Below are 24,342 nucleotides of genomic sequence, written 5' to 3' on the forward strand. Positions count from 1 at the left end.
CAATTAGACCTATTCCTTATTCCTCCACTTTAGACTACCATTTCAACTAGTGTAATGGCAGACAGAATGTGTGATATGGACTGAGGAGACTTGTGATCATTCACATTCTATCACAGGCCCAGGCCGTGGTTAACTTTGGATCAGTCTTCACTTAACATGACCTCACAAGGTCATGGATATAGTGGGGAGCTGAGCTGTATCCTTGTAATAATCTGTAATGTCTTGAGCTCTTTGACTGAAAGGTGGGTGAAAAATATAGTAATTATATTTGAGAAAGTAGGCTCTGACTCACTAAAGCTCATACTGAAATAAATGCTGTTAATCTTTAAAGGTTCCGTACTGGACTTCTGTTCTGTTTCTCTTTGCTCGTGCTTATCAGTGCTTTCCCACTCTTCTAATTTGTTCTGTTTCCCTTGGCACCATCCATTGAGCTCAACTCACCTGCTTCTTCTCATCCTAGAGTCTATGGCTCATTCCTCACATGCAGAATAATGCACTTTCAAACTGCTTTCAGTGCTCTTTGAAGCTGTGCGGAATAGCAAAATCCACTTGCAAACAGTTGTGAAAGTGGTTTGAAAACGCATTATTTTGCGTGTGCGGAAGGGGCCACTGTCACAACTTCTCATTGGACAGAATCTTAAGAATGTTTAACAGCATCTGGCAGTTACCAGGCAACATCTTCCTTAATTGCCTCCTGCCAAATCCAGAGGCCAGGGGAAGGGGAAGTAACCTTGGAAGTGTGCATGCACAAGAGATCAACACTCTGAAGCTTTTAGAGGCTGTACATCATTCTGTTTCTATCATTTTCTGAGTTGGATCCCGTCAAATATGCACACATTTGGGTTGGAAGTGAATTTGCTGTGTTGTGTCCCCCCCCCCCCCAGCCCTGTTATTTTCTCCTTTGTACTGCGCATAAAGTAGGCACTTCAGTGTGTGCTGGGTGGTGGTGATGGTGGTGGTGGTTATAAGCTTCTGTGCATAGAAATTTTAAACAGGATCCCTCCTACTACAGCGTAGGAGCAGCAGTGGTGTAGAGGTTAAGAGCAGGTGCACTTTAATCTGGAGAACTGGATTTGATTCCCTGCTCTGTCACTTGAGCAGCGGAGGTTTATCTGGGGGACTGGATTAGCTTGTGCACTCCAACACATGCCAGCTAGGTGACCTTGGGCTAGTCTCAGCTCTTTGGAGCTGTCTCAGCCCCATCTACCTTACAGGGTGTTTGTTGTGGGGGGGGGGGAGGTAAAAGAGATTATAAGCCCTTTGAGTCTCCTTACAGAAGAGGGGGGTATAAATCCAAACTACTACTACTACTCTTCTTCTTCTTCTTCTTCTTCTTCTTCTTCTTCTTCTTCTTCTTCTTCTTTTTTATACAGTAAATATTCAGGTAACATCATTTGTAATTTTTCTGAAATTCTGATGAAAGGCTAATTTATTTTTCTGCTTCCTTAGAATTCAAGTTCTTGTAAATTTTGCCCATGCAACTTAACTCTGAACATACTGTGATGCTTGCTTTCTTGGGGCTTTATTAATTTATATAGAAGTCTTTCAGTAAGCTATTTACCTGGGGCATATGAGAGTTGCTTCCAAGTAGTAGTTTCTTTAGAAGACTGATAAGTTTTTAGAAGAACAGAAGACTGATAAGTTTTTTGTTGACTGGTATCCTTTTTTGTTCTTATGTATGTGGTGGTTATTAAATAGCCGGGGTGTGCTCAAGTTTATGTGCTCTGTATTTTAAATGCAGTTAATTTTAGTTCAGAATTGTTTTATTGTTTAATGTACATATTTTCTTTTATTTGTTTCACCATAAGACTTGTTCAATTTTTACATTTTATAATCCTTACGTTACCCAAATTAGTGGTCTGAAACCAAGTGAATTATTGTGGGGAGTTTTATTGTATGCAAGAGGTAGGTAACTCACATTAATATGCAACTTATCCCTGAAATCTGCCTCCATCCCCGAAGACTGGAAAATGGCAAATGTCACACCAGTCTTTAAGAAAGGGTCTAGGGGGGACCCAGGAAATTACAGGCCAGTCAGTTTGACATCTGTTCCTGGTAAATTAGCAGAATCTATCATTAAAGATAAACATGTAGAAAAACAAGACCTGCTGAGGAAGAGTCAGCATGGCTTTTGCAGAGGCAAGTCCTGTCTTACAAACTGACTAGAGTTCTTTGAGGGTGTAAACAGGCATGTGGATAAGGGGGAACCAGTGGACATTGTCTACTTGGATTTCCAAAAGGCTTTTGACAAAGTTCCTCACCAGAGACTATTGAGAAAACTCAGCAATGAAGGAATAAGAGGGGAAGTCCTCCTATGGATTAAAAACTGGTTGAGGAACAGGAAACAAAGGGTGGGTGTAAATGGGAAGTTCTCACAATGGAGAGATGTAGGGAGTGGTGTCCCCCAAGGATCCGTTTTGGGACCAGTGCTCTTTAATTTATTCATAAATGACCTGGAAGTAGGGGTGGGTAACGTGGTGACCAAGTTTGCATATCAAACCTAATTATGTAGGGTGGTGAGAACCACAAAGGATTGCGAAGAGCTCCAAGCGGACCTTGATAAATTAGGTGAGTGGGCTAAGAAATGGCAGTGTAGCAAATTCAATGTAGCAAAATACAAAGTGATGCACATAGGAGCAAAAAATCCAAACTTCACATACACACTACAAGGGTCAGTGCTATCAGTCACAGACCAGGAAAGGGATTTGGGCGTCTTAGTTGATAGTTCCATGGGAATGTCAACTCAATGCATGGCAGCTGTGAAAAAGGCAAACTCTGTGCTGGGGATAATTAGGAAAGGATTTGATAATAAAACTGCAAGGATTGTCATGCCCTTATATAAAGCCGTGGTGCGACCGCACTTGGAGCACTGTGTTCAGTTCTGCTCGCCACATCTCAAAAAGGATATCGAAGAGATAGAAAAAGTGCAGAGAAGGGCAACAAGAATGATTGAAGGATTGGAGCACCTTCCTTATGAGGAGAGGCTGCAGCGTTTGGGACTCTTTAGTTTGGAGAGGAGACATCTGAAGGGGGATATGATTGAAATCTATAAAATTATGCATGGGGTAGAAAATGTTGACAGAGAAATTTCTCTCTCTTTCTCACAATACTAGAACCAGGGGCATCCATTGAAAATGCTGGGGGGGAAGAATTAGGACTAATAAAAGGAAACACTTCACGCAACATGTGATTGGTGTTTGGAATATGCTGCCACAGGAGGTGGTGATGGCCACTAACCTGGATAGCTTTAAAAAGGGCTTGGACAGATTTATGGAGGAGAAGTCGATGTATGGCTGGTGGCCACTGCGAGTAGCAGAGTGCTGGACTAGATGGACTCTGGTCTGATCCAGCTGGCTAGTTCTTATGTTCTTATGTTCTTAACAGTGAAATCTATAAACCAGGATCCTTCAGTAGGAATTCAGACCTTTGAATAATGATAACCATTTTGGCAGTAGAGGATTTTTTAAATTGAATCTCAGAAAAATAATAGAAACTACTACAATCATCATAGAGTGATTAATTCATATAGAGTCTACGAAAATAAAGTATTGAATAGAGGGTTGGAAAAAGTATAGGGCAAGGTTATACATCAAGAAGTAAAAGTATCAAGAAGTAAAAGCTATGCATGATCATCACATATATGCTTGAAGGGGAGAGACAGTGTCGGGGTGAGAGCAGTGGCCACAGCCACTAGCTGTAGCTACCATCAGGGGCATAATGCCCATTGGGCAAGGTGGGCAGCTGCCCAGGGCACCACCTTGTGGGGGGCATCAAAATGCAGGGTTCGTTTTTGGGTATTTTTAGTGGTTTTCCATTTTTGGCCTGCAGGAGGTGCAGTTTTTAGGCTAGTGGCACCAAAATTTCAGCATATCATTGGGAGACTGTCCTTATGCTACCCCCCAAGTTTGGTGAGGTCCAAAGTTATGGACCCTCAAAAGGGTAGCCCCAACTCCTTAGCAAAGAATGGGAGATGGGGCACCCCCTTTGAGGGTCCATAACTTTGGATCCCCTAAAACAAACTGCACCAAACTTGGGGAGTCCCAATCGAACAGTTTCCAGATTATACCCTGAAATTTTGGTGCTGATACATCCAAAAATTCACCTCCTTTGGGAGTCCATAACTTTGGACTCCTTGAACCAAACCTCACCAAACCTGGGGGGGTAGCATAAGGACAGTCTCCGGATGATAAGCTGAAATTTTGGTGCTGATATGTCTAAAAATGCACCCCTGCAGGCACCAATGTCCTGATGGGAAAAAAATTTGGTCGTGGTGGAGTGGCCGCCCATGGGGGGGTGGGCATCCAACTCAGGTTTTGCCCAGGGCTACAGTTTGCCTCGTTACGCCCCTGGCTACCATACAGGTGCTAGCTTCCTACTTTATAGAAAAAAGGTAGCTTGATGCTGAATGATTCTTATTTTTCATGAGATCAGTAACTGAATAGAATATGGTAGTTGATAAAAGATACATTAGGCAGCTAAGGGAAGATGGTTTCCTGGGAAAGGATTTTTGTGAGGAAGAAAAACTGCTAATGGTCTTCTGTATCTAAGGAGATGGTGGTATTAATAATTAGGTGGTATTAGTAATGCTTCTTATGGGAAAATATCTTATACAAAAGACTTGCCATTGATATTGATGAGTGTAATAGGAGACTCATATGATATATAGCAGTGTACACCAATAAAGGTGGCACTGGTGTTAGTATATTATGTTAGCCCTCCTTAGCTGTTAGGTATGGTTCCACATGGCAATATTAGACAAAAATGGACAGAAAACACTTATCTGTGTGGAGGGGTGTTATAGCCCTTATAACTGCCTCTTAGGATTATGGGAGTAGTTTGACCCACTAACATTTGTAAAGATACAACACTGCATATCTTGAACAAAAACATTATTGAATCTAAATACATTAAAATAAATAGATCCATTTCTGTATCTTCTGTTTGTGCTTGTTTTATGTGATGAAGAATGATATGACAACAGCACGATTACGTTGGGAAGAAATTCTTATGCCGCTGTTAAAAAAATACAAGCTGAATATAACATGGGGTGATCAGGATCTTCTGAACATCATGTTTTTCCATAATCCAGGTAAGCTGCTTTTATAAAACTGCCTAGCATGGTATTTGAATTGTGCAGCTCAGTTTTCAATACTTAGTCCCCAGAATGTTTAATTTAAAATTATGTGTTCTTTGTTTATTCATTGAAATGTATTCAGGTTTCAGTGTGACAGTTACATTGTGTGCCTTATGCAAAATGTTATATTAACAGCAGGAGCTTTAGCAGACTGGACTTCAAGCAGATTGGGTAATCTGAATCTTATAAATTCAAGTTTAGAGATTTTATAAGCAGAAATCCTCTACAAAATTGTATCTGCTGTATTTCCTAATTAATACATCTGAAATTTTATTGAGAGAATGTAGGATGAATGATTATTTAGTAAATGCAGATCCTGTTCAGGTCAGGACAGCTTTTGCAATGAATACATTACAGCCAGGTGATACTGTGGTACTTGAAAGGTTGTATTGGTGAACTTCATACTGAAGGCCCCTCTATCATAGTTTAAATAGAATGTTCCAATCATTATGTATTTGTCAAAACTATTAAAATTACCTGCCTCAAATCTAACTTCTGAATTCTTTATATCTGTGCAATTGTTAATACTTTTGGTGATTGTTCCAGGTTCCTTTTTGAGACATGGAAGTAATGTAATGAAAGTAAAGAAAGTTGTAATGAATATATTTGCCCCAATTAAGTTTTCTATTTGTTAAATCTTTACAGAAAGCCTGTTTGTGTTTCCTTGCCAATGGAACTACCGTCCTGATCACTGCATTTATGGAAGCAATTGTCAGCAGTCTGAAAAAGAAGGAATATTTATCCTTCATGGAAACAGGGGTGTTTATCATGATGACAAACAACCAGCTTTTCGGGCTGTGTATGAAGCAATAAAATATGTAAGCATTTGCAGTTTCATCTGCATATTGGTGTTAATTTCTTTATTGAATTTAATTTTAGGATAAAAGTATCCCAATGAATTTTAACTTCTTCCTTTGTATAAATTGCTTTTTAAAAATATCAGTTACCATATATACTCGCGCATAAGTCGAGGTTTTCAGCCTTTTTTTAGGCTGAAAAATGCCCCCTTGACTTATACGCAGGTCCCACTTACCGGTAATTCTTGTGTATTGTTCCTCCTGTCCTTTCTTCGCTCTGTCCTGCCTTCTTCTCTGCCGCCCCTCTTTCAGCCACTTTCTGTGCTTAGTTTTCTGCTTCGCTCTCTCTTGCCGGCTGGCAGGCTCCCTCACTAACTCACCCTTTTTTCCCTTTCCCCGGCAGGCTGTAAGACTTGGTTCAGAGAAGCTGCCTGATGGGCAGCCTGTCTCTATGGTTTTCTTAAAAGGGCAGTGCTCCAAAGATTGCTTAAGCCGCTTTCTGTGCCTCGTTCTCCTCTGCCTTTTCCTCCACCACCTCCCATCCTGTTCACCCTCCACGGCCCCCAGCTTATTCCCTCTCCCCAGACCCACCTCGCTCCTCCTTAAAAAGCCTCCCAAAGGCTTCTGGGGCACTCCTTTCCCCCAACTGCGGCTCCTTTGCCTGCTCAGTGCTCCACCTCCCCATGGACCTTTCCCACCCTCGACTTATACGCAAGTCAATAAGGTTTCCCAGTTCTTCAAGGCAAAATTAGGTGCCTCGACTTATATGCGGATCGACTTATACGTGAGTATATACGGTAATAAACTGTTACCTCTTTAACATTCAAAGTAGCAATTCCAAAACATCTGCATTGAAATTGCAGGAAACATGTAAGTTCATCATTGTGGCCTCTGTGCAATCTCTCAAGGGACCACGCTTGTGCAGGCCTGCCACAGACATTGGTTCCAAAGTTTTCTAGGTCTCGCTAGAAGATTCATAGTACTCTTGCCCCTCTACCCTGCACCAGAGCTGCTCCTTCCCAAACCTGTGTGTGACAGGTAGAGAGAGAACTCCTTTCCTTAGTTCTCTTTGGAGCCATGAAGACCGGACATTTTCTCTCTACCTACAACTTACCTCAACTTAACTCTGGTAGGTATTTATTCCTCTTTTTCCTTTGAACATCTCCTCAAAATAAGACTAAGCATAAGACTTCCTGTACTTTCTTCACTCATCCATTGCCTCTGAGAGTGGAAGCAATGCCTGTTCAATGACCTCATAAACCCTCTTTCGATTCATCACCTCTGTCTTCAGATTATGAAGTTGTAGAAATTCCTCCTCTACTTTTACTTCTGAGGCTTCTCCTGCCAAATGGCTCTAAAAAACCTCTGTTGATCCATTCATTTGTTACTGTTTGAGACTCTCTTAACTCGGTGGTTCCAGTAACAACTGGTCCACCAATATATTTGCCTACATAATGGGATCTACCAGTATATTTTCTTCCATTTTTGCTTTCATTGGCTCCAGAGCCCTCATACTTGACATCAGACAACCAATTTCTATGGTAATATGGCTCAACCCCTTGTCAGTTCCAATGTCCTGTCAGAACCATTTCCTGATGAAACTATTGATGATCCCTCCCCTATCTCTGTTCTGAACATTGAATTCAAATGGCAAAAATGAAATCCTCTGTTACACGATCCTTCTCCTCAGGATCTCCACTGCTACATCAACCTTTTCACCTCTGCCATATGCTAGTTTGGGTGGGAAAATTCTGGTGCATGTTAGAGGGAGGGGGGTACTGCAAACCTTCTAGAGACACCTAGAAAGCTTTGAACCGATCTCCATGGCAGGCCCACACAAGTACAGTCCCCCATGTGCCTGTACAGAAGTTACAGCTGCAAGTAATGCCTTTCTAAGCAGAGTTCCAGCTTACAGTGAAGACAGTGGGCTTAGATGGGTGTTATGAGAAGTGTACAGTGGATAAAACAAGTAGGCAGTTTTGAGGTACTTGAAGGTCAGTTTTGTTTTTCCTCGACACTTTTGTTCTGTATTAGTTGACTTAATTTGTGCAGTTTATAATATGTGAAAGCCTGTGGAAATCTTTCATCCTTGGCATAATTGTTCAGCTTCCATGTTTTACAAATAAGGCTTCTAATAAACTATTTATCAGTATTTCAGCATTCTCATGGAAAAGCTGTAAAATGCACAATGTTGCTTATTTTATTGGTGCATCCTATGTTGTATATAACCTTCAAAAATCAATAGTATATTTTAATGGTGCTTTGTTGCATCTTGTCGTAAAGGTATAAAAATGAAGAAAAGTACTATCAGGGGTCTGAGGATACACCGCACTGAAAGAAAATGTGGTCTCATAAAAATACAATTTCTCTGCTCCCTGGTGTATTGCCAGAAAAATATTAAGAAAAGAAAATCTCTCAACTTTATTTATGATCAGTTTTTGTTTATTCATAAGGCACGAAGACGATGTAGATCAATACTGACCTGATGTGAACAAGATTAGCAAAATTATTTTATTTTGAAATGTTGAGTTTGCATTTCACTTTTTTTTAAAAAAATACATAGTGAAATAACCTGTAACATTGGATTAACGGCTGTTTTTACTTTAGGTTTCCATTAAATACTGTATGTGCTTGTTCATAATTCAGTTTAATGAAACTGCCCCATCTTTAATGGTACTATAGATTACTCTTTTTCTACTGTTTCAACTCAATAAGAGCTATATATTATGTTAAATAATGGCAGATGGAGATAATTATACCCATTTCAGGCCAAAAGCTGCAACATGGCAGGCGTGTGATCATGTAAATTAACCCATTAATTTAGGTGTCTGACTCATTTTTAAATTTATTTGCCTGAATGGTTATGTGAAGAGTTTTTTTTCCTTGGTGAAAACATTTTGCATTCATTTTTTAGTTGACAGTAATTGGATGTTTTGAGTAATGGAAATATATTACAAACTTGTCAGGGAAGGATTTTATATATTGTAGTGTATTAAACACTGTCAAGTTTTTACTGGTTCTGTCATTAACTATGTTTAGAGATACTCTTCCACAAAGTTGAATATTTTATGTAAAAATTGAAAGGATTTTCAAAACAGTTTTGAAAAGAGCACTATTGGAATAGCATTATTAAGACCTTAAGAACTGTATTTATGTAACATTTCTAATTTTTTTCTTCCAGTATTCATTTGGTGATAACCTGGTACATTCTTTGCTGCTACCCCTTGAACTGGAGCTACAAAAGACACAACATACTTACTGTGGAAGAATATACAAAGTGTTCATAAAGCAGCTAACGAAAAGCATAAGGGACATTTATGATAGAAGATCAAAGGAAAGGTGATCATTGGAGGCTCTCCAAACTGCTGAATTAACCAGCACAGATGCATGAGAGTATCCAGTGCCTAAAGGATATTCATGGAAGAAATAGAATAATGCTCTAATCAGTTGTGTCCAAAAATGTCTCCCAGTGTGGGCAAAATGAAGATGCTGTACATGCTGAAGAATTTTCTGCAGGAGAGGAAAAACTGCAGAGAATGTTGGACAGTCAGTTAGTACAGGTGTTCAACACAGTGAATAAGATATTCAGTTTTCAATTCAGGTTAATTCTACATAATTCACATCTTTGTAAACCTCAAATGACTAAGATAAAATGAAGGTCTTTATACTTCAGGTGTGACTTTATACTTAAGTCATTCCTAGTCTAAAAGCTTGCTGTACTGTGAATGTAGCAGTAATGGGGACAGCACTAACCTCACTTTAAAAATGTGAGAACCAATTGTTTACAAATCTCAGAAGTTATTCTGGTTTTAAAGGAATGTGATTTGTGTGCAGACAATCTGTATGTGCCTTTTATGTCTTTTATATTTTGAAATATTTCGACAATCATGTTATATGGACAACCTGCACAAGTAAACCCCTGACTTCCACTCTAAATAAGTAGTGGAATTAAATCTGTCCACCCACCCAATAGTTAATGAAGCATTGCTATGAACAAGATGATGGGAATTTGAAGAGTTACATAAGCATGCTTCAGACCTGGTGTGTAGGAATTATTACTGTTTTTCTCTTTGAATTCTGGACTTCCATGGTTTTAACATCTTGTCACTATCAAAATAAATTTTCATGGTGTTTGGGGAAAACATAAGATTCAGAGCCATGTGATTTATTTATGTGGTTCTTTGGTCCTGTCCAAATTTTAACATGATTCAGTTATAACGCCAAAATACTCTTGCTGGATTTTTTAAACTATAAGGTGAAATGTGACATGTATGCTTCTCAGTATAGTTTTTATTAAATTTAAATACATTTGTGTGTGACTTTTCTAGCCATTCTGAAAGAGAAAATATGAAATACACTATTGCTTATTAGGTAACAATTAATACATTATTATTCATCAAAATTAACATGCAGTAGGTTTATAATCATATATGAGTACTATCTGGATTAGTATGTTACCTAAGTTCATATGATTGTTTTGTTTTGCTTACCAAATAGATAATGCACATATGGCAACAAAGCTTTAAAATTTTGACCAGAATCTTTGTTGTTATAAATCTCTGTTTTTGTTTTTATAGTGATTTCAGTGACTGTTATTGCATCTTTCTGTTTATATTGCCCAGTCAGAAAAGAAATATGTCTAATACTAGTCATTACTGTAAAATGGTATCTTATAATATTTGAGTTATACTTCTATAATAGAAATTGGCAATTGATTTTTAGCCTTGAACAACATTAAGTGCTATTGAAAGTTTGGTGCCCCAAAAGTCTTAGAAATGAAAAAAGTTATTCCACTGTTAAATTTATATAAGTCCCTTTGAGAGTAGGGAACTCAGGGCTTTCCAGATCAGCCTGAATTACAATTCCCATCAGTTTTCTATCAGCATGGCCAATTGGCCATGCTGGTAGGGGCTGATGGGAATTGTAGTTCCTGAACATCTGGAGAGCCGCGAGGGTTCTCTACCCCCGCTCAAGTAGAGCAATAAACTCCTCACACTTCTAGTCTGAAGGCTCGAAAGTTGCCTGCCCTGAAGGTTGCCAAAAAATTCGAGTGGACCAGACTTCAGCCACAGCGCCCTTCAGTTCATAAATGGTTTTCGCATAGCAAACAAAGCACACTTCACTATTTTGAAAAAGAATGTCCCACTAGAAATGATAATTTATCAGTTCATTTATCATTGCTCTGAATGTTGTTGGTCTTAGTGGCCAGTGCACCAAATGAATAGCATTTTCATAGTTTGGAAGTTACCATATATCTTAATGAAGCTTATTATTTTATTTGCTTTGTATCTTATTTTCAAAAGCAGGTTGAATCCAAGCTTCTGCATGTGTAGCAAGTTTGTGAAATCAGTTTTTACTACCTTCTCTCAGTATCCCATGTGATATGTAGACAGCTATTTTTGTGGGTTAGAAAATCTTCAGAAACATTGTCATGTGACCAGAGGGTTGTATCAAGGGGGGATCTGTTTTAATGCTTCCTGTTTGTGTGAGTAAAGCAACCTCTGGAAACAGAACAAAAGCTTGCACCAGAGTGTAGTCAGATTTCTGTTGACTCTCCTTTCAGACTCCCCTAAACACGAGACGAGACGTATTGCTCTTCAGGGCCCCATGACTGTCAGTAGTGCTTATTCACAGGTGGTAAAAATCACTTCCATTATCTCGCTGTATTTGCAGAAGTTTTGATCCAACACAAAGATACCAACTTGCTTAATTGGAACTGACTATTATCCTACTTGTTGCTCTCTTGCTTGAAGAAAAAAGAAACCTCATTTTAATATTAGAATATGAGTAGTCATACTGTCACTTAAATATATTTGTGTATATGTCAGATGTTTTAGAAAATGAACAGAGTTGGATGCTGACTGATGTCCATGCAGATTACTGTTAATAATTATTTTTACATAAACTGTGGTTTTATATTATTGTCCGTTGTTCTTTTCAAATTGAATGACTGGCTATTACTTTACAGCAAAAAAAGAAAAAAATGTGGTCTAAATGGAATAGCTCAGATTCCTTTAGTATAAACCTGTCTCTTCAGCTCATTCCCAAATATTCATATGTGGATGTATTTATTGTACAAACACAAAATTAGAGTGAATCAATTTCTCCTTCACCGAAAATCAGAAAGTCCTGAGAAGGGTGGAAATTGGCTGGGGAAACTGGTTTACGAGATTATAGAACAAGCAAAAGTTCTAGGAATTTTAACTAGGATAATTCTAATGAGTTTTATATAGTAGGAAAATATTGCAAGTGGTGGATAGGATCCTGAAAGGCTAGAGAGCACACATGAGTATTTCCAAATGTGCACCAGAACTTTTCCTGAGATTTTTTTTATGAAAGCAGTTTCCCATAGTTCAGTCCTCATACTTTCAACTGGACTTGCATTAGAACCTAGAGAACCCCAAAATAGTCAGTCAATAAAAGGAAGTACACTTAACAAATAATGAAATTGTAAGATGTACTGGCAATGGGTATACTTATGGCCAGAAAAGGGAAGGGCAATATCAAAACTGTGTAATAAATAACTAAATAATAAATAAAACATCAGTAATGGAGAGGAAGAGTTGGTTTTTAAACCCCACTTTTTCCCAAGCTTTAAGGAGTCTCAAAGAGGCTTGTAGTCACGTTCTCTTCCTCTTCCCACAGTACACACCTTGTGAAGTTGGTGGGGGTGAGAGAGTTCTGACAGAACTGTAACTTGCCAAAGGTCACCCAGCAGGCTTCATGTGTAGGAGTGAGGAATCAAACCCAGTTCTCCAGATTAGAGCCCACTGCTCTTAATCACCACATCACACTGGCTGTTTTTAAAAGACGGCTTTAAAAGGGAAATTAAGTGTATGCAGGATGTTTATCAGTGGCTGGTCTAGCCAGACCAGTCTGTGATGAGTGGTGATCATGGAGCATTGGGCGGGAGAGGCAGGAGGATATGGTGGATGAAGTTACATTTTTACTTGGGTTTTATGTGAACACAGTATACCAACCACAATCAGCAGACTCCTGACTAAACTTATAGAGAATGGATAAGAGGACAGGTTCTCTTATGAATTCAAAATTGGTTAAATTACAAAAGCAAAGAGTAGAGATGTGAAGGCACAGAAAAAAACAGGAAAACAGCATTTCCACCCTGCTTTTTCCCCAGTTCTTTTTTTTTTCAAATTGGACATTATCTCTGAAATATATTGTTTTTGAATGAGTTAAATGCTTTCAAAGACAGGATGGGTATTCTGTAGACATGTGTGTGATTGGACTATCAAGTCATAGCTGACATATGGTGGGCCTGTAGGGTTTTCAAGGCAAGAGGCATTTGGGGATGGTTTACTATTGCCTGCCTTTGTGTGGGCTGAGAGTGTTCTGAGAGTATTGTGATTGGCCTAAGATACCCAGTAGGCTTCATGTGTAGGAGTGGTGAGGTTTTTTATCTGTTTATTTTATTAATGCATTTTTAGACCGCCCTCCCCCGAAGGCTCTGGGCGGTGTACATCAATATAACTCTCTCAATAAAAACAGCATAACGTTAATTAAAATTAGTAACCCAGTAGATTAATAATCTATTAATTGACGGGCGATTTACTCCCATCCCTCGCCATCACGGGAGGTCTGGATGATATGAGGGTCTGATGGCTAACCTGGCTGGCCAAAAGCCTGGCGGAACAGGTCTGTTTTACAGGCCCTAAGGAAACTCTGCAGATCCTGCAGGGCCCTGTTCCACCAGGTAGGGAGCCTGTTCCACCAGGTAGGGAGGTAGAGGTCAGGGATCTCCAGCAGGTACTCATCCAAAGAATGGAGGGACCTAGCGGGGCAATACAGGGAGACACAGTCCTTCAGATATGTAGGTCCAATTCTGTTTATGGCCTTAAAGGTCAAAACCAACATTTTGAAAATGTCCCAGAACTCGATGGGCTGCCAGTGCAGTTGGTATAGGACTGGAGTAATCCGGTCCCGACTAGATGTTCCTGTAAGCAGTCTGGCTGTCGTATGCTGTACAAGTTTTAGTTTCTGGACCACTATCAAAGGCAGGCCAACATAGAGCACATTACAACAGTCCAATATAGAGATGACCGTTGCATGGATCACACTGGCCAGGTCAGAACGGGATAGATACAGGGCCAATTGCCGTGCCTGTCGCAAATGATGGAAAGCTACCCGGGCAATCTAAGCAACCTGGGCCTCTAACGATAATGTTGGATCCCGAGTCACGTCCAGGCTCTTAACCGACGAGGTCAGATGTAAAGCCTCACAGTCTAGCATTGTTGTACCCAGTTCTCCAAATTAGTCTGCCATTCTTAACCACTACACCATTCTGGCTGTTATATTTAGACATATACAACTCTTAAATCCAAGCTGCATTTCTGTACCTAGAAGGATATCTAATCTTATGATGGGACCATGCAGGACGTTCTTTGCTTTTCAACAGTTGCATGTCTTTGTTGTCATTTTGACTTGATATGTTTAATCTCTTCTGTCTCAAACCACTGACACACATACCCATAGATTGGGTAACAAGTAAATTATTGCCCTACCTTACTGACGAGAAAAAGAGATCTGATGGAGGTAGGACAAAAACTACATCAGAGCCTTTGAGGACAACTCTAAAATTTCCATTGGGACCTGATGGCAAAAGTTAAGATACATGTTCTAAGATAGCATAGCGTGCATCAGCTTGCAGTTTTCTGTCAAGTATATATATCCTTGGGTATATTTGCAATTTTGCTTATAACAAATTAAGGCATTTATTGTCACAGAGTTGAATTTACGCAAGAGAAAGCCTGCTACAGAGGCCAGCAAGGTGCGGCTAAGCACTGGCTGAGCACAGCTGAAAGCAATTACCACTGCACACAGAAGTTTAACTGTGAGGAAAAACTTTATCACCAGTGCAGATATTTACAGTGCATACAGGAACTCCAACAGCAAACGGGCAGCATGCCCTGCAGCAACAGGTAAACCCTAAGAGCTAGTGCTGGTAAGCAAGCACTGCTTTTATATAACAAGTAACCAATCATGTTCCAAGCAGAACAGCTGGACTGGTTTCAGCTGGTTCTTGGACAAAGTGCTGAGGAGAAGCGTAATGATTAGATCAGTTTGATCTACTTGTCTGCTCTCGGGAAGATGTGACAGGTATTTCTGATACTGTAACACCTCTTCTCATCTTGGAGTGCAGACTACATCACATATTTATACTGATAGTTCTAACAAGTACAATAAGAACATAAGTACATATTTACATGACAGTACAACATACCAATAAGGTTATGTAGTTACACCTTTACAATGCCAAGCTCTGGTAACATCTTTTGATATATTTTGCAGAGTGCCTCTGCTTTTGTTAAAATGTCAGCACAGTTGTTTTCTGACTCAACATATGCAAGCACTATATCACCTTTTATGTAAACCAAGTGTCTAACATTCTGGTACTTAACCGCTAATATATTTGGTTCTGGCCTTAAGATTCTCCCATAGTGGCCAGGTGTATACATGTTTGTGAATCTTCCAGTATTTTACTCGGTTTTTGGCATTGTTCACCTAGATCCTTCAGCAATTAATTCAGTCCACAATAGCTCTTGCACATGTCTCAGAGAGAGCACAGAATTTGCTTCAGACGCTGGACAATGAGATTGTCTTTTGCCATTTAGAAACCCAGTAATGAACTACAGTGTTGGGTATTACCTTTAATCACAATACCTGAAACTGGATTGCCCATTGGTTTCCCTCTGGGCGAAGGAATCCTATCAGTGCTATTGCAGTCAACTCATTGCTCTTTATCTGACAAAGTAAATGTAAACCTTGTTGCACTTTACCCTTTAGGTACCTTACAACACGCTTGACAGTTCGCCAATCACGCAGAGATGGTTTTGACACCTTCTGCTTAGGAACGCTTCGACTCATGAGGGGCTATATCAGGACGGTCCAGTTACTTAAGAAAAGCAGAGACTCCCAAGTACTGATCTGTACAGCCCTGGATCATCAAACATTGTCTCACATGGAGTCTTGTGACAGTCAACTGCCATAGGAGTATTGGTTACTTTGGCATCAGTTAGGTCACAGGTGGTTTCTACTTCAACTCACTAATCTTCTTTGGACTGTAGTAGCACTAAGCCACCTTGGATAGGGTTATTAGCAATTTCACAATTACAAGGTAGGGATTTGAGAAAACCAAGGTTCCTTTGACTTTAAAAATGCTTGCTTGCGCTTACGATAAAAGCCTTTTATCTGCTTCCTCAGTTTTAGCAGGAGACACATAGGTCATCAACATAAACTAACAGCATGATTTGATCATCCTTAGACTCCTTTTGTGTATACATTACGTATCTGCACTTCTTGGAATCCCATAGAAACCAAACATTCATTCAAATATTGACCTAGTAATTACGCATTGACTGGACGGCACTGCGTAAAAGAGATTCTTTTCAACAAATAAACCTTATCAGTTTGCTCTTGGCTGGAACTCCAGGAAATGGGCTGTGATGTAAATCTCCTGCTCTAAAGGAGCATTGAGATAAGCAGCTTATAGTCAAAATGTTTTATTTGAAAAACCTCTTTTAACAGCCATTGGTGTCAAATAGAGTCTTTAAAGCATCACTCGGTCGAGGGGAAAGTTTCAATAAAATCCTGTAAATACTTTTGGCCAAAGCCCTTGTTGCAAACTATGTCTTGGCTTTAAAATGAATTCTCCTGTTACATGGCGGCTTTCGCCTGTAAAACCCAATCGTAAACTAATAATTTTACTTAACCCGGAGGTTTATCAATCCACTCAAAGACATTGCTACTAAGCAGTGACTCATACTCTTGAGTCATGGCTTTGCCAATTCTCTTGTTCCTCTGTCTTCTAGTCAACATTCTCCTTGTGGTGGACTTTTGGTTCTACCCAGTGTTTGGCAAACCAACAGCTTTGTGTAAAACCATACCTAGCTGGAGGAACACCCCTATTTTCCCTCTTTCTGAGCCGCTCTGGGAAATACTGCTTTGTTGTCTGTGTCTTGCCTTCCATCTTCGTCCCATCCTCCCCCTTCTCCCTCCTCCTGTTCTCTTTCTCTCTTGACAGGCAGAGTGTGAGTGCACCTTTGAGCATGTGAGGGGAAGACGCTTGCTGGCTGGCTGCCACTAGCAACGGCTTGTGCCGCTCAGACACAGGAAAAGGCATGAAAAACTCAGTGCTTGTACGTATTTTCTCCCAACCTGAATGGGATCGCTCAAAATTCACGCTTTCTAGAAATACCATATACCTTTCCAAAGCTGACATGGAATCTATAGCCTTTCGTCTCCTGGCTGGTAACCTACAAAGAGCAGCCTCGGTACTTAGAAGCTGTCCCTCTTCCTCCTTGGTTGCTCTTTGGAATCAGCATCGCTGGTATTACACTCCTAAAAACTCTCAAGTGCTTTAGGAAGCCGAGCTTTTACCAAAAAAAAAAAAAGCATGTAGCACGGGGTTTGGATTTTGACACTTTACACTCCATATCCTATTGATGATATGTGTAGCAGTATTAACTGCCTCACCCCTAAAAATGAAAGGGAAGATGTGCATCCGTTAGTAAACAGTCCCCGCATTGTCTTGCAAAACAACTCTATTTTCCTTTTCACTTATCCCGCTTCCTCATGAGGTAGTGCGGGATGGCCTTTTCTGTGAATTACAATTCTTTTAAGTTAACCAATTCTGGAAAATTGTTGCCAAGGAATTCCTCCGCTCCTATCAGATTGCACTTGTAGCTTAGTTTAAAAAGGAAAAGTTTCTCTCAATCATTAGCAACTCCACCGTTTGTTTGAACTGTTGGAATGTTTCTGAAGCTTTTAGTCTTCCTAAACAATAAACAAATATGTATATCTACTCGAAATCATCCACAATGACAAACATATATTTGAAGCACTCCTCCCTCAGTGTGGGTGGAAAGGACGACCTGCTGCTAAGTCCATATGGATGAGTTTAAAAGGTCTGTTTGTCTGTCTTTTGCTGGATTGCTGCAGAGGGAAAATGCTTTTACTTTAACCTTACTGCAAACAGAACACTCAAGCGTATTTTACTTACATGGTTTCAAGTGTAGCTCGGCTACACTTTAGAAAGTTGTCTAATGGTAGAGAAACTAGAATGACCTAGCACTCTCTATGTAGAGTACGAACACATTCATCATGCATAGGGCGCATTTGATAGGCATGCAACCTGTTCCTTCTTAGTAGCACTTTGGGGAGCATTTTATACAATTCTTTGATCAAGTTTTCCTTAGCACAATATAATGCCATTCCTTTTAACATAACACATGTCACCTACAAACTCAACCTTATAACCTTCGCTTGTTAAATTTTAATTTCGACAGGAGACAAAAAGTCAAGTTGAGGTAATAATAATACATTTTTTCAAGACTCTCCCTCTTAAAGAGGGTGTACAAACCCAGTTCCTTTGAAGTTGGACTTCAGTCGTGGAGTTCCTACTAGCTAAACTCGACATGCGAAATGGCTGGGTCCTGCACATCCTGCAGTAAATCCCTTGGAATTGATAATCGCTTCTGTGCACGCAGAGTCAATGAGCCAGGAAGGTGAGTCATCAGTTTCTTTCATAAGTGACAAGCAACGAGATTCTCTCTCTGTCTTGCTTTGCCAACAAAGTTTTCTTTTCTGCTATTGGCCCTCTTCTGTTGCCCTTGAACGGCCAGGATCCAGAACAGAAACGTGGCAATATGTGCTGTAGCTCCACATTTATAGCATCCTCAACCGCAAAAGATTCCCACAGGAAAAGCCTCAGCAGAAATCTGCGTCAAGCCTTCCTCCGCCTCTTGATTGCTTTTGCATCACTCAGCTGCTTTCAGCTCCTCTGACTGATACTCCCCAAAGCAGAACTTTTACAAGCCACTCCAGCAAACAGGTAGTGACATAATCGAAAAGTTAAATCAGTCTCTTTTCTACATTCTGCAAACTCAACACCAACTGTCTCCCACCTAATCATCCAACGATGACAAAGCAGTATATAAGACTCGGTGAGAGTCTGAGAATTCCATTCCCTCTGCTCTCGCTTCAGCAAACAGTGTTCTCATTGCTTTGCAGGTGAGATGAAAACATATGCACCAGCCCTTAAGGTTTCATATTATACAACTTACGCTTGAAGTACTTTTTTTAGACCCTGCAGTGTCACTGCTGGTACAGCTTTTTCAGAACTTCCCAACAGTCATTTGCATGGACTGCATTCTGCAAATACACCAACTGTGAATCAGCCACTGCCAGGATGCCGATTGTCGCCGAAGCCTTCTCATCAGCTCCCCTTTTCTGCAGGCAGAGGCTTCCAGGCAGCAGGGGAGTTTCAACGAGCATCCCACAGGTCATCCCAGTATCAGGAAACTCCTCATTTTACAGCTCCATGCCTGGTAGTTTCATGAAGCCTCCTCAAGGGCAAACTTGTAGCTGTAAAAGCCATAGCTGCAACCCCGTCTCAATTCAGTCTTCCTGCTCTCCACGTTGAACAACGGCCTTCAGCACCGGCTTTACCTCAGGTAGCAGCTTACTCTGGGCCCATAACCTGTCACAGAGTTGAATTTTACGCAAGAGAAAGCCTGCTACAGAGTGCCAGGCAAGGTGCTGCTACACTGGCTGAGCACAGCTGAAAGCACTACCACTGCACACAGAAGTTTAACTGTGAGGAAAAACTTTATCACCAGTGCAGATATTTACAGTGCATACAGGAACTCCAACAGCAAACGGGCAGCATGCCCTGCAGCAACAGGTAAACCCTAAGAGCTAGTGCTGGTAAGCAAGCACTGCTTTTATATAACAAGTAACCAATCATAACCAAGAACAGCTGACTGGTTTCAGCTGGTTCTGACAAAGTGCTGGGAGGAGCAGCTGTCAGATTAGATCAGTTTGATCTACTTGTCTGCTCTCAAGATGTGACAGGTATTTTGGATACTGTAACATTTATAACATTTAAAGTCTATTAATATGTCAAATGTTGCAATTTTATATGGTCAGTTATATTGTTAAAGCAGTAAAATTAGTTTACAGTTGATAAGACAACAAGTATTGCATATATTTCAAGGTTTGTTCTTGTTGCTAAAGGGAACCTCTACTTACTCTGTTCAGAAGCTGTAAACCTCTGAAAACCAATTCTAGGAAGAAGCACTGGGTGTGTGGACAGTGCCCTCTGTGCTTTGTTTCTTGGCCCTCAAAGGCAACTGGTTCACCACTACGAAAACAATATGCTGGACTAGATGGACTACTGGTCTTATCCAGCAGGGATGCACCATTTTATTTGATTTTGAAAAATGTTAATGTCGCAAGAGTGTAATCATGGATTCAGTGTCTGGGTGTAGTGATTAATGATGTCTTCTTTTTGTTTCTAAAGTAGTCCTTTTAGAAAGAACAAAAAAACCCCACAAATCTTTGAATATTAATTTTTTTTTCTCAAACCATTAAAAGTTCCACTCAGTGGTTGGGAAGTTCCACTCAATGGTGAAGAAAAATGAGAGGGAACAGTAGATGCAAGTAGAATGCCTTTGTTTTTTTAAAAATGATAACATTAGGTACAAGGAGGGCCAGACTTAAAAGCAAAACTGAAACAGATCCATCTATGTTGGGTGGTACACTGATGCTAATAAATCCAAAAGAAAAGAAGGCTCTTATCTCTCAAGAGTTGCTTATGTTTCTGTCCTAAGTTGCAGTCTGGCATTTTACACTGCTGCTGTTAAAGCTGCAGGATCTTTGACCTTTATATCAGGGTTTGTTTGGTACAGGCATATAATTGGAACACAAAGGTTAAGAGTGGGGTATGCAGTTAAAGGAAATTATCACATGCCAAATACTGGCACTGTTTCAAACAACAAGTAGCATAGCCTTGGAAGCTTTTATATGTGTGATGGATTCTTAAATACAGTTGTTTAGAACAGGTAATCTAAACATTCACTCACATATGAAAATCAAACATGCATGGTCCAGTCTTTAACATATTAATTCTTAAGGAAGATATATTTTCAAGGCAGTACTATTGTAGGCTTTTTCCTCCTTTTTTTACCTGTGTTTAATATTTCCAGTGATCTCAGAATCCTGCCTATATTTATCTTCTTCCCAGTGTAAAAAGTTTGAAACTATTTGTTTTGTTTATAGTCCATCTTTTTAATAAGTCTCATGGAAAACAATGCATTGAAGACCAGTGTAACACATATAACAAGCAGTGCTTTAAAACAATGTTACATAATTAGAGAACTTTGAACAAAAAATAGAATAATCCAATTAAAAATGTATTCAATATTTTCCTTTTTTGTTGTCATTCTAATCCGGCTTATAAAAGTGCTTACTCGAACCATTTCTGGTCTCATCAGGACGTCATTTCTCAAAGCAGGAGTGACCACAGGGAATTCTCTGGGTATGGTGGTGGTCAGTTATTTTCAGGCTGGTATTTTCAGAATGCTTTCCTCAGATGAACTAAGCTGTGACTCACAAAAACTCATACCCTGCCAGAATTTTCGTTAGTCTTTAAGATGTTACTGGACTTTTGCTCTTTTTTTACCACTACAGACTAGCACTGCTACAGACCCATCATGATCTACAAGTCAGGCTGTAACTAAGTGTGCCTGTTTGTACATATAACTATGTATTATATGTAGAACGTCTGAAGTAAAATTAGAAATGGCCAAGTGCATGAAAATTTGATGTGGGTACAAAAGTATTTTTGGATTTTTCTCAAGCTTTGCCTTGGTGAGGCACAAAATATTGTTTAATATACTCTTAGCAAAATAACCTAACCTGTATGCCTGTTGTTAGATTTATGGCTAATCCAAAGGAGGTCCCCAACTTCTCCGGAGGGAGCGGCGCAGGGCCGTGATTATGGTTTTGCCCTCCCTGGGGCACTTGCCCCGGCAGAGGGGTGAATCCACAGGTAGGTGGCCGGTTGTCCCAGTTTGGGCCTAAGAAATTATGGCAAGCCTAGGAATAAGAAGAAATAAGAAATAAATTGAAATTCATAAATCTCCAATGGATTTGGGTGAATTTAGGCACTAAATGTAATACAATGCAAGGTGAGAACGTTCTAAAAAAAACCCTCAGAATAACATGTAATTCCTAAGGCATCTGCTATGAACTATTTTTTTCTATCACATTCATCCTTTTCCTCAAAAAGAATGGTAAACCAAAGTCAGCTTAGTTCCTCTGACAAAACTAACTGCCAACTGTTGTCAGTGTTCGGGGCAACAAATTTATCACAGTCACAGCATCTACTCATGATACTGAGACAGGAAGTTCTTTATGCAGAGGTCCTTCTGAAAGTTGGAAAAAATGTCAGTTCTGAAGCGGCCTGTGGGTCAGCATGAAGTACCACCGGAGCACCTAGACATATTGTTTGAAAATGTGTGTGTGTGTGTGGCACCATGGATTTAATTTTGCTTGATACTCCTCTTCCATAACTGTGATCCAGGTTTTTTTTTTGCCACAAAGGATCACTGCTACATTATTCTATTACATCTCCACTTGAAATAATAAGCTATCCCCATAATTTTTTTGCTTATTTTATCTTTGTTTTTTATATTAATAATATTACTAAACCAATGGACATATGCCACTTGTAAAAGTGGCCTCTTGCAGTTTTCATGTTCTGGGGAGGTCAATTTGTGTCTCATTCTTCCTTCAGTTCATTAACATCATATCCTCATTCACGTAATTACAGACTTGGCTACAAAGGATTCATTTTTTCTTTTATGTTCATCTCTTATGAATCTTAATGTTCATTCAGCCATTCTTGTACATATCTTAACAGAGCAATTCACATTAAATCAATTAATTTATAATTGTGTGTGTGTGTGTGTGTGTGTGTGTGTGTGTGTGTGTGTGGAGAGAGGAGGGAGCACAGTGAATATAGAAATGTTGCCTAAATTACAAAAATAAAGAATAACAAAATAAAAAATGAGGTAGTCAAATTCATAGTTCTTTAGGGCACTTTTTTCCCCTTGTTTCCAGAAAATGCAAGCTATTTAATCAGTTTTTACTCCCTAATTTGGGAGTCTAGGAAATTAAAAATTAATTAAGCTGGATGTTTTATCTTTATATTGCTATCCTACTGTGCCTCACTGAGCAACTGTATCTAGAGACCCATGCTGCTTGAATGTTATAATCTTGAAAAATTTCACAACTACTGGGTAAGAGACAGAACAACGAGTCCCTAGTCCTCATATTTCTTTTGCATATTTAAAATGGTTCCCATCTGAGCACTCCCTGCCCCTTACTCCAAGGTTACTAGCATGCTGAATGAGGGTTGATTGCAGATAGAAGTCAAAATAATAATGTTCTTTCTTGCTTGAACAGTTCTATAAGCTCTTAGGCATGTTAGTGGCACAGAAAATTTAATTAGCATCTTTGAAGGATACTTCAAAATTCTGAACCTTTTATGCACATGAGTTCTCTTCACTTTGACCATATTCCCATTGGTCTTTTTTTAAAAAGTATGTATACATTTTACCCTCTTCAGCACTGACCACACTTTCACTTCTGTGATTCCTTGTGTTTTGTGAATGCTCTTAAAATTTGACTTTTTTTTTCCTTTACAGGAAAAGAACAGACAATCCTGATACATAAACATTTGTCTTTGGTTTCTTCACCCTACCTGCCTCTCACGCTGGAAGCCAGCATGGTGTAGTGGTTAAGAGCAGGCACACTCTAATCTGAAGAACCAGGTTTGATTTCCCACTCTGCCACTTGAGCTGTGGAGGTTTATCTGGTGAATCAGATTAGCTTGTACACTCCAACACATGCCAGCTGGATAATCTTGGGCTAGTCACAGTTCTTCGGAGCTCTCTCAGTCCCACCCACCTCACAGGATGCTTGTTCGGGGGGGCAAGGGAAAGGAGATTGTAAGCCTCTTTGAGTCTGCATACAGGAGAGAAATAGGGAATATAAATGCAAACTCTCCTCCTCCTCCTCTGTCCCAGCATAGCCATTCCTCCCATTCAACCACCCACCCACCTCCCTCCCTCCCTCCCTCCCTCCCTCCCTCCCTCCCTCCCTCCCTCTTCCCCACTTCATTCACATGCCATCACCATTTTGACACTTGAAAGTTTTGGGAACTTTCTCCGGTTTTATCTGTTTTTCTCAAAAGTTTATAGATGGAACCAGATGAACCAGAGTGAAACTTGGCAAGACTAGAGTTCAGATTTGCCAACATTTGGTCTTTTCTGTGCTGCTGCTGTCTAAAAGTGGGCTTCCTTGGCCACATGGGCATCTTGTACTTTCCCTTTCTCCAAAAAGGACACATCTGGGGCAGCCAGGCACTGACCAAACTGATGTGCTTTCTACAGAAAAACATGAAGGGGGGGGCAGAAAATCCTTTCCCAATGGGGCAATGGTGGACCCTTCTCCATTCTAGTAGCCTGATTTTGCAGCCTGATTTTGTGAGGGGCTCCATTTCCTTTTTTCTGTTCTCAGAGTGATGGACCTTGGTCCTTTGGGAACTAG

General features: G+C 39.9%; 1 protein-coding gene across 2 annotated transcripts in view; it reads left to right on the forward strand.

Annotated features, from left to right (window-relative positions):
• Window positions 1-10,243, forward strand: part of GXYLT1 (glucoside xylosyltransferase 1) — a 35,436-nt gene extending 25,193 nt beyond the window's left edge. For both annotated transcript variants that reach the window (XM_048500742.1, XM_048500743.1), the window contains 3 exons: window positions 4,966-5,089; window positions 5,780-5,952; window positions 9,113-10,243. In XM_048500742.1, coding sequence (XP_048356699.1) covers window positions 4,966-5,089; window positions 5,780-5,952; window positions 9,113-9,274 — 459 coding nt within the window. In that variant the 3' untranslated portion in view covers window positions 9,275-10,243. The remainder of the gene's footprint in view (window positions 1-4,965; window positions 5,090-5,779; window positions 5,953-9,112) is intronic.
• The last annotated feature ends 14,099 nt before the right edge of the window (window positions 10,244-24,342 follow it).

This window comes from Sphaerodactylus townsendi, linkage group LG06, assembly GCF_021028975.2.
Source record: "Sphaerodactylus townsendi isolate TG3544 linkage group LG06, MPM_Stown_v2.3, whole genome shotgun sequence".
NCBI lineage: Eukaryota > Metazoa > Chordata > Lepidosauria > Squamata > Sphaerodactylidae > Sphaerodactylus > Sphaerodactylus townsendi.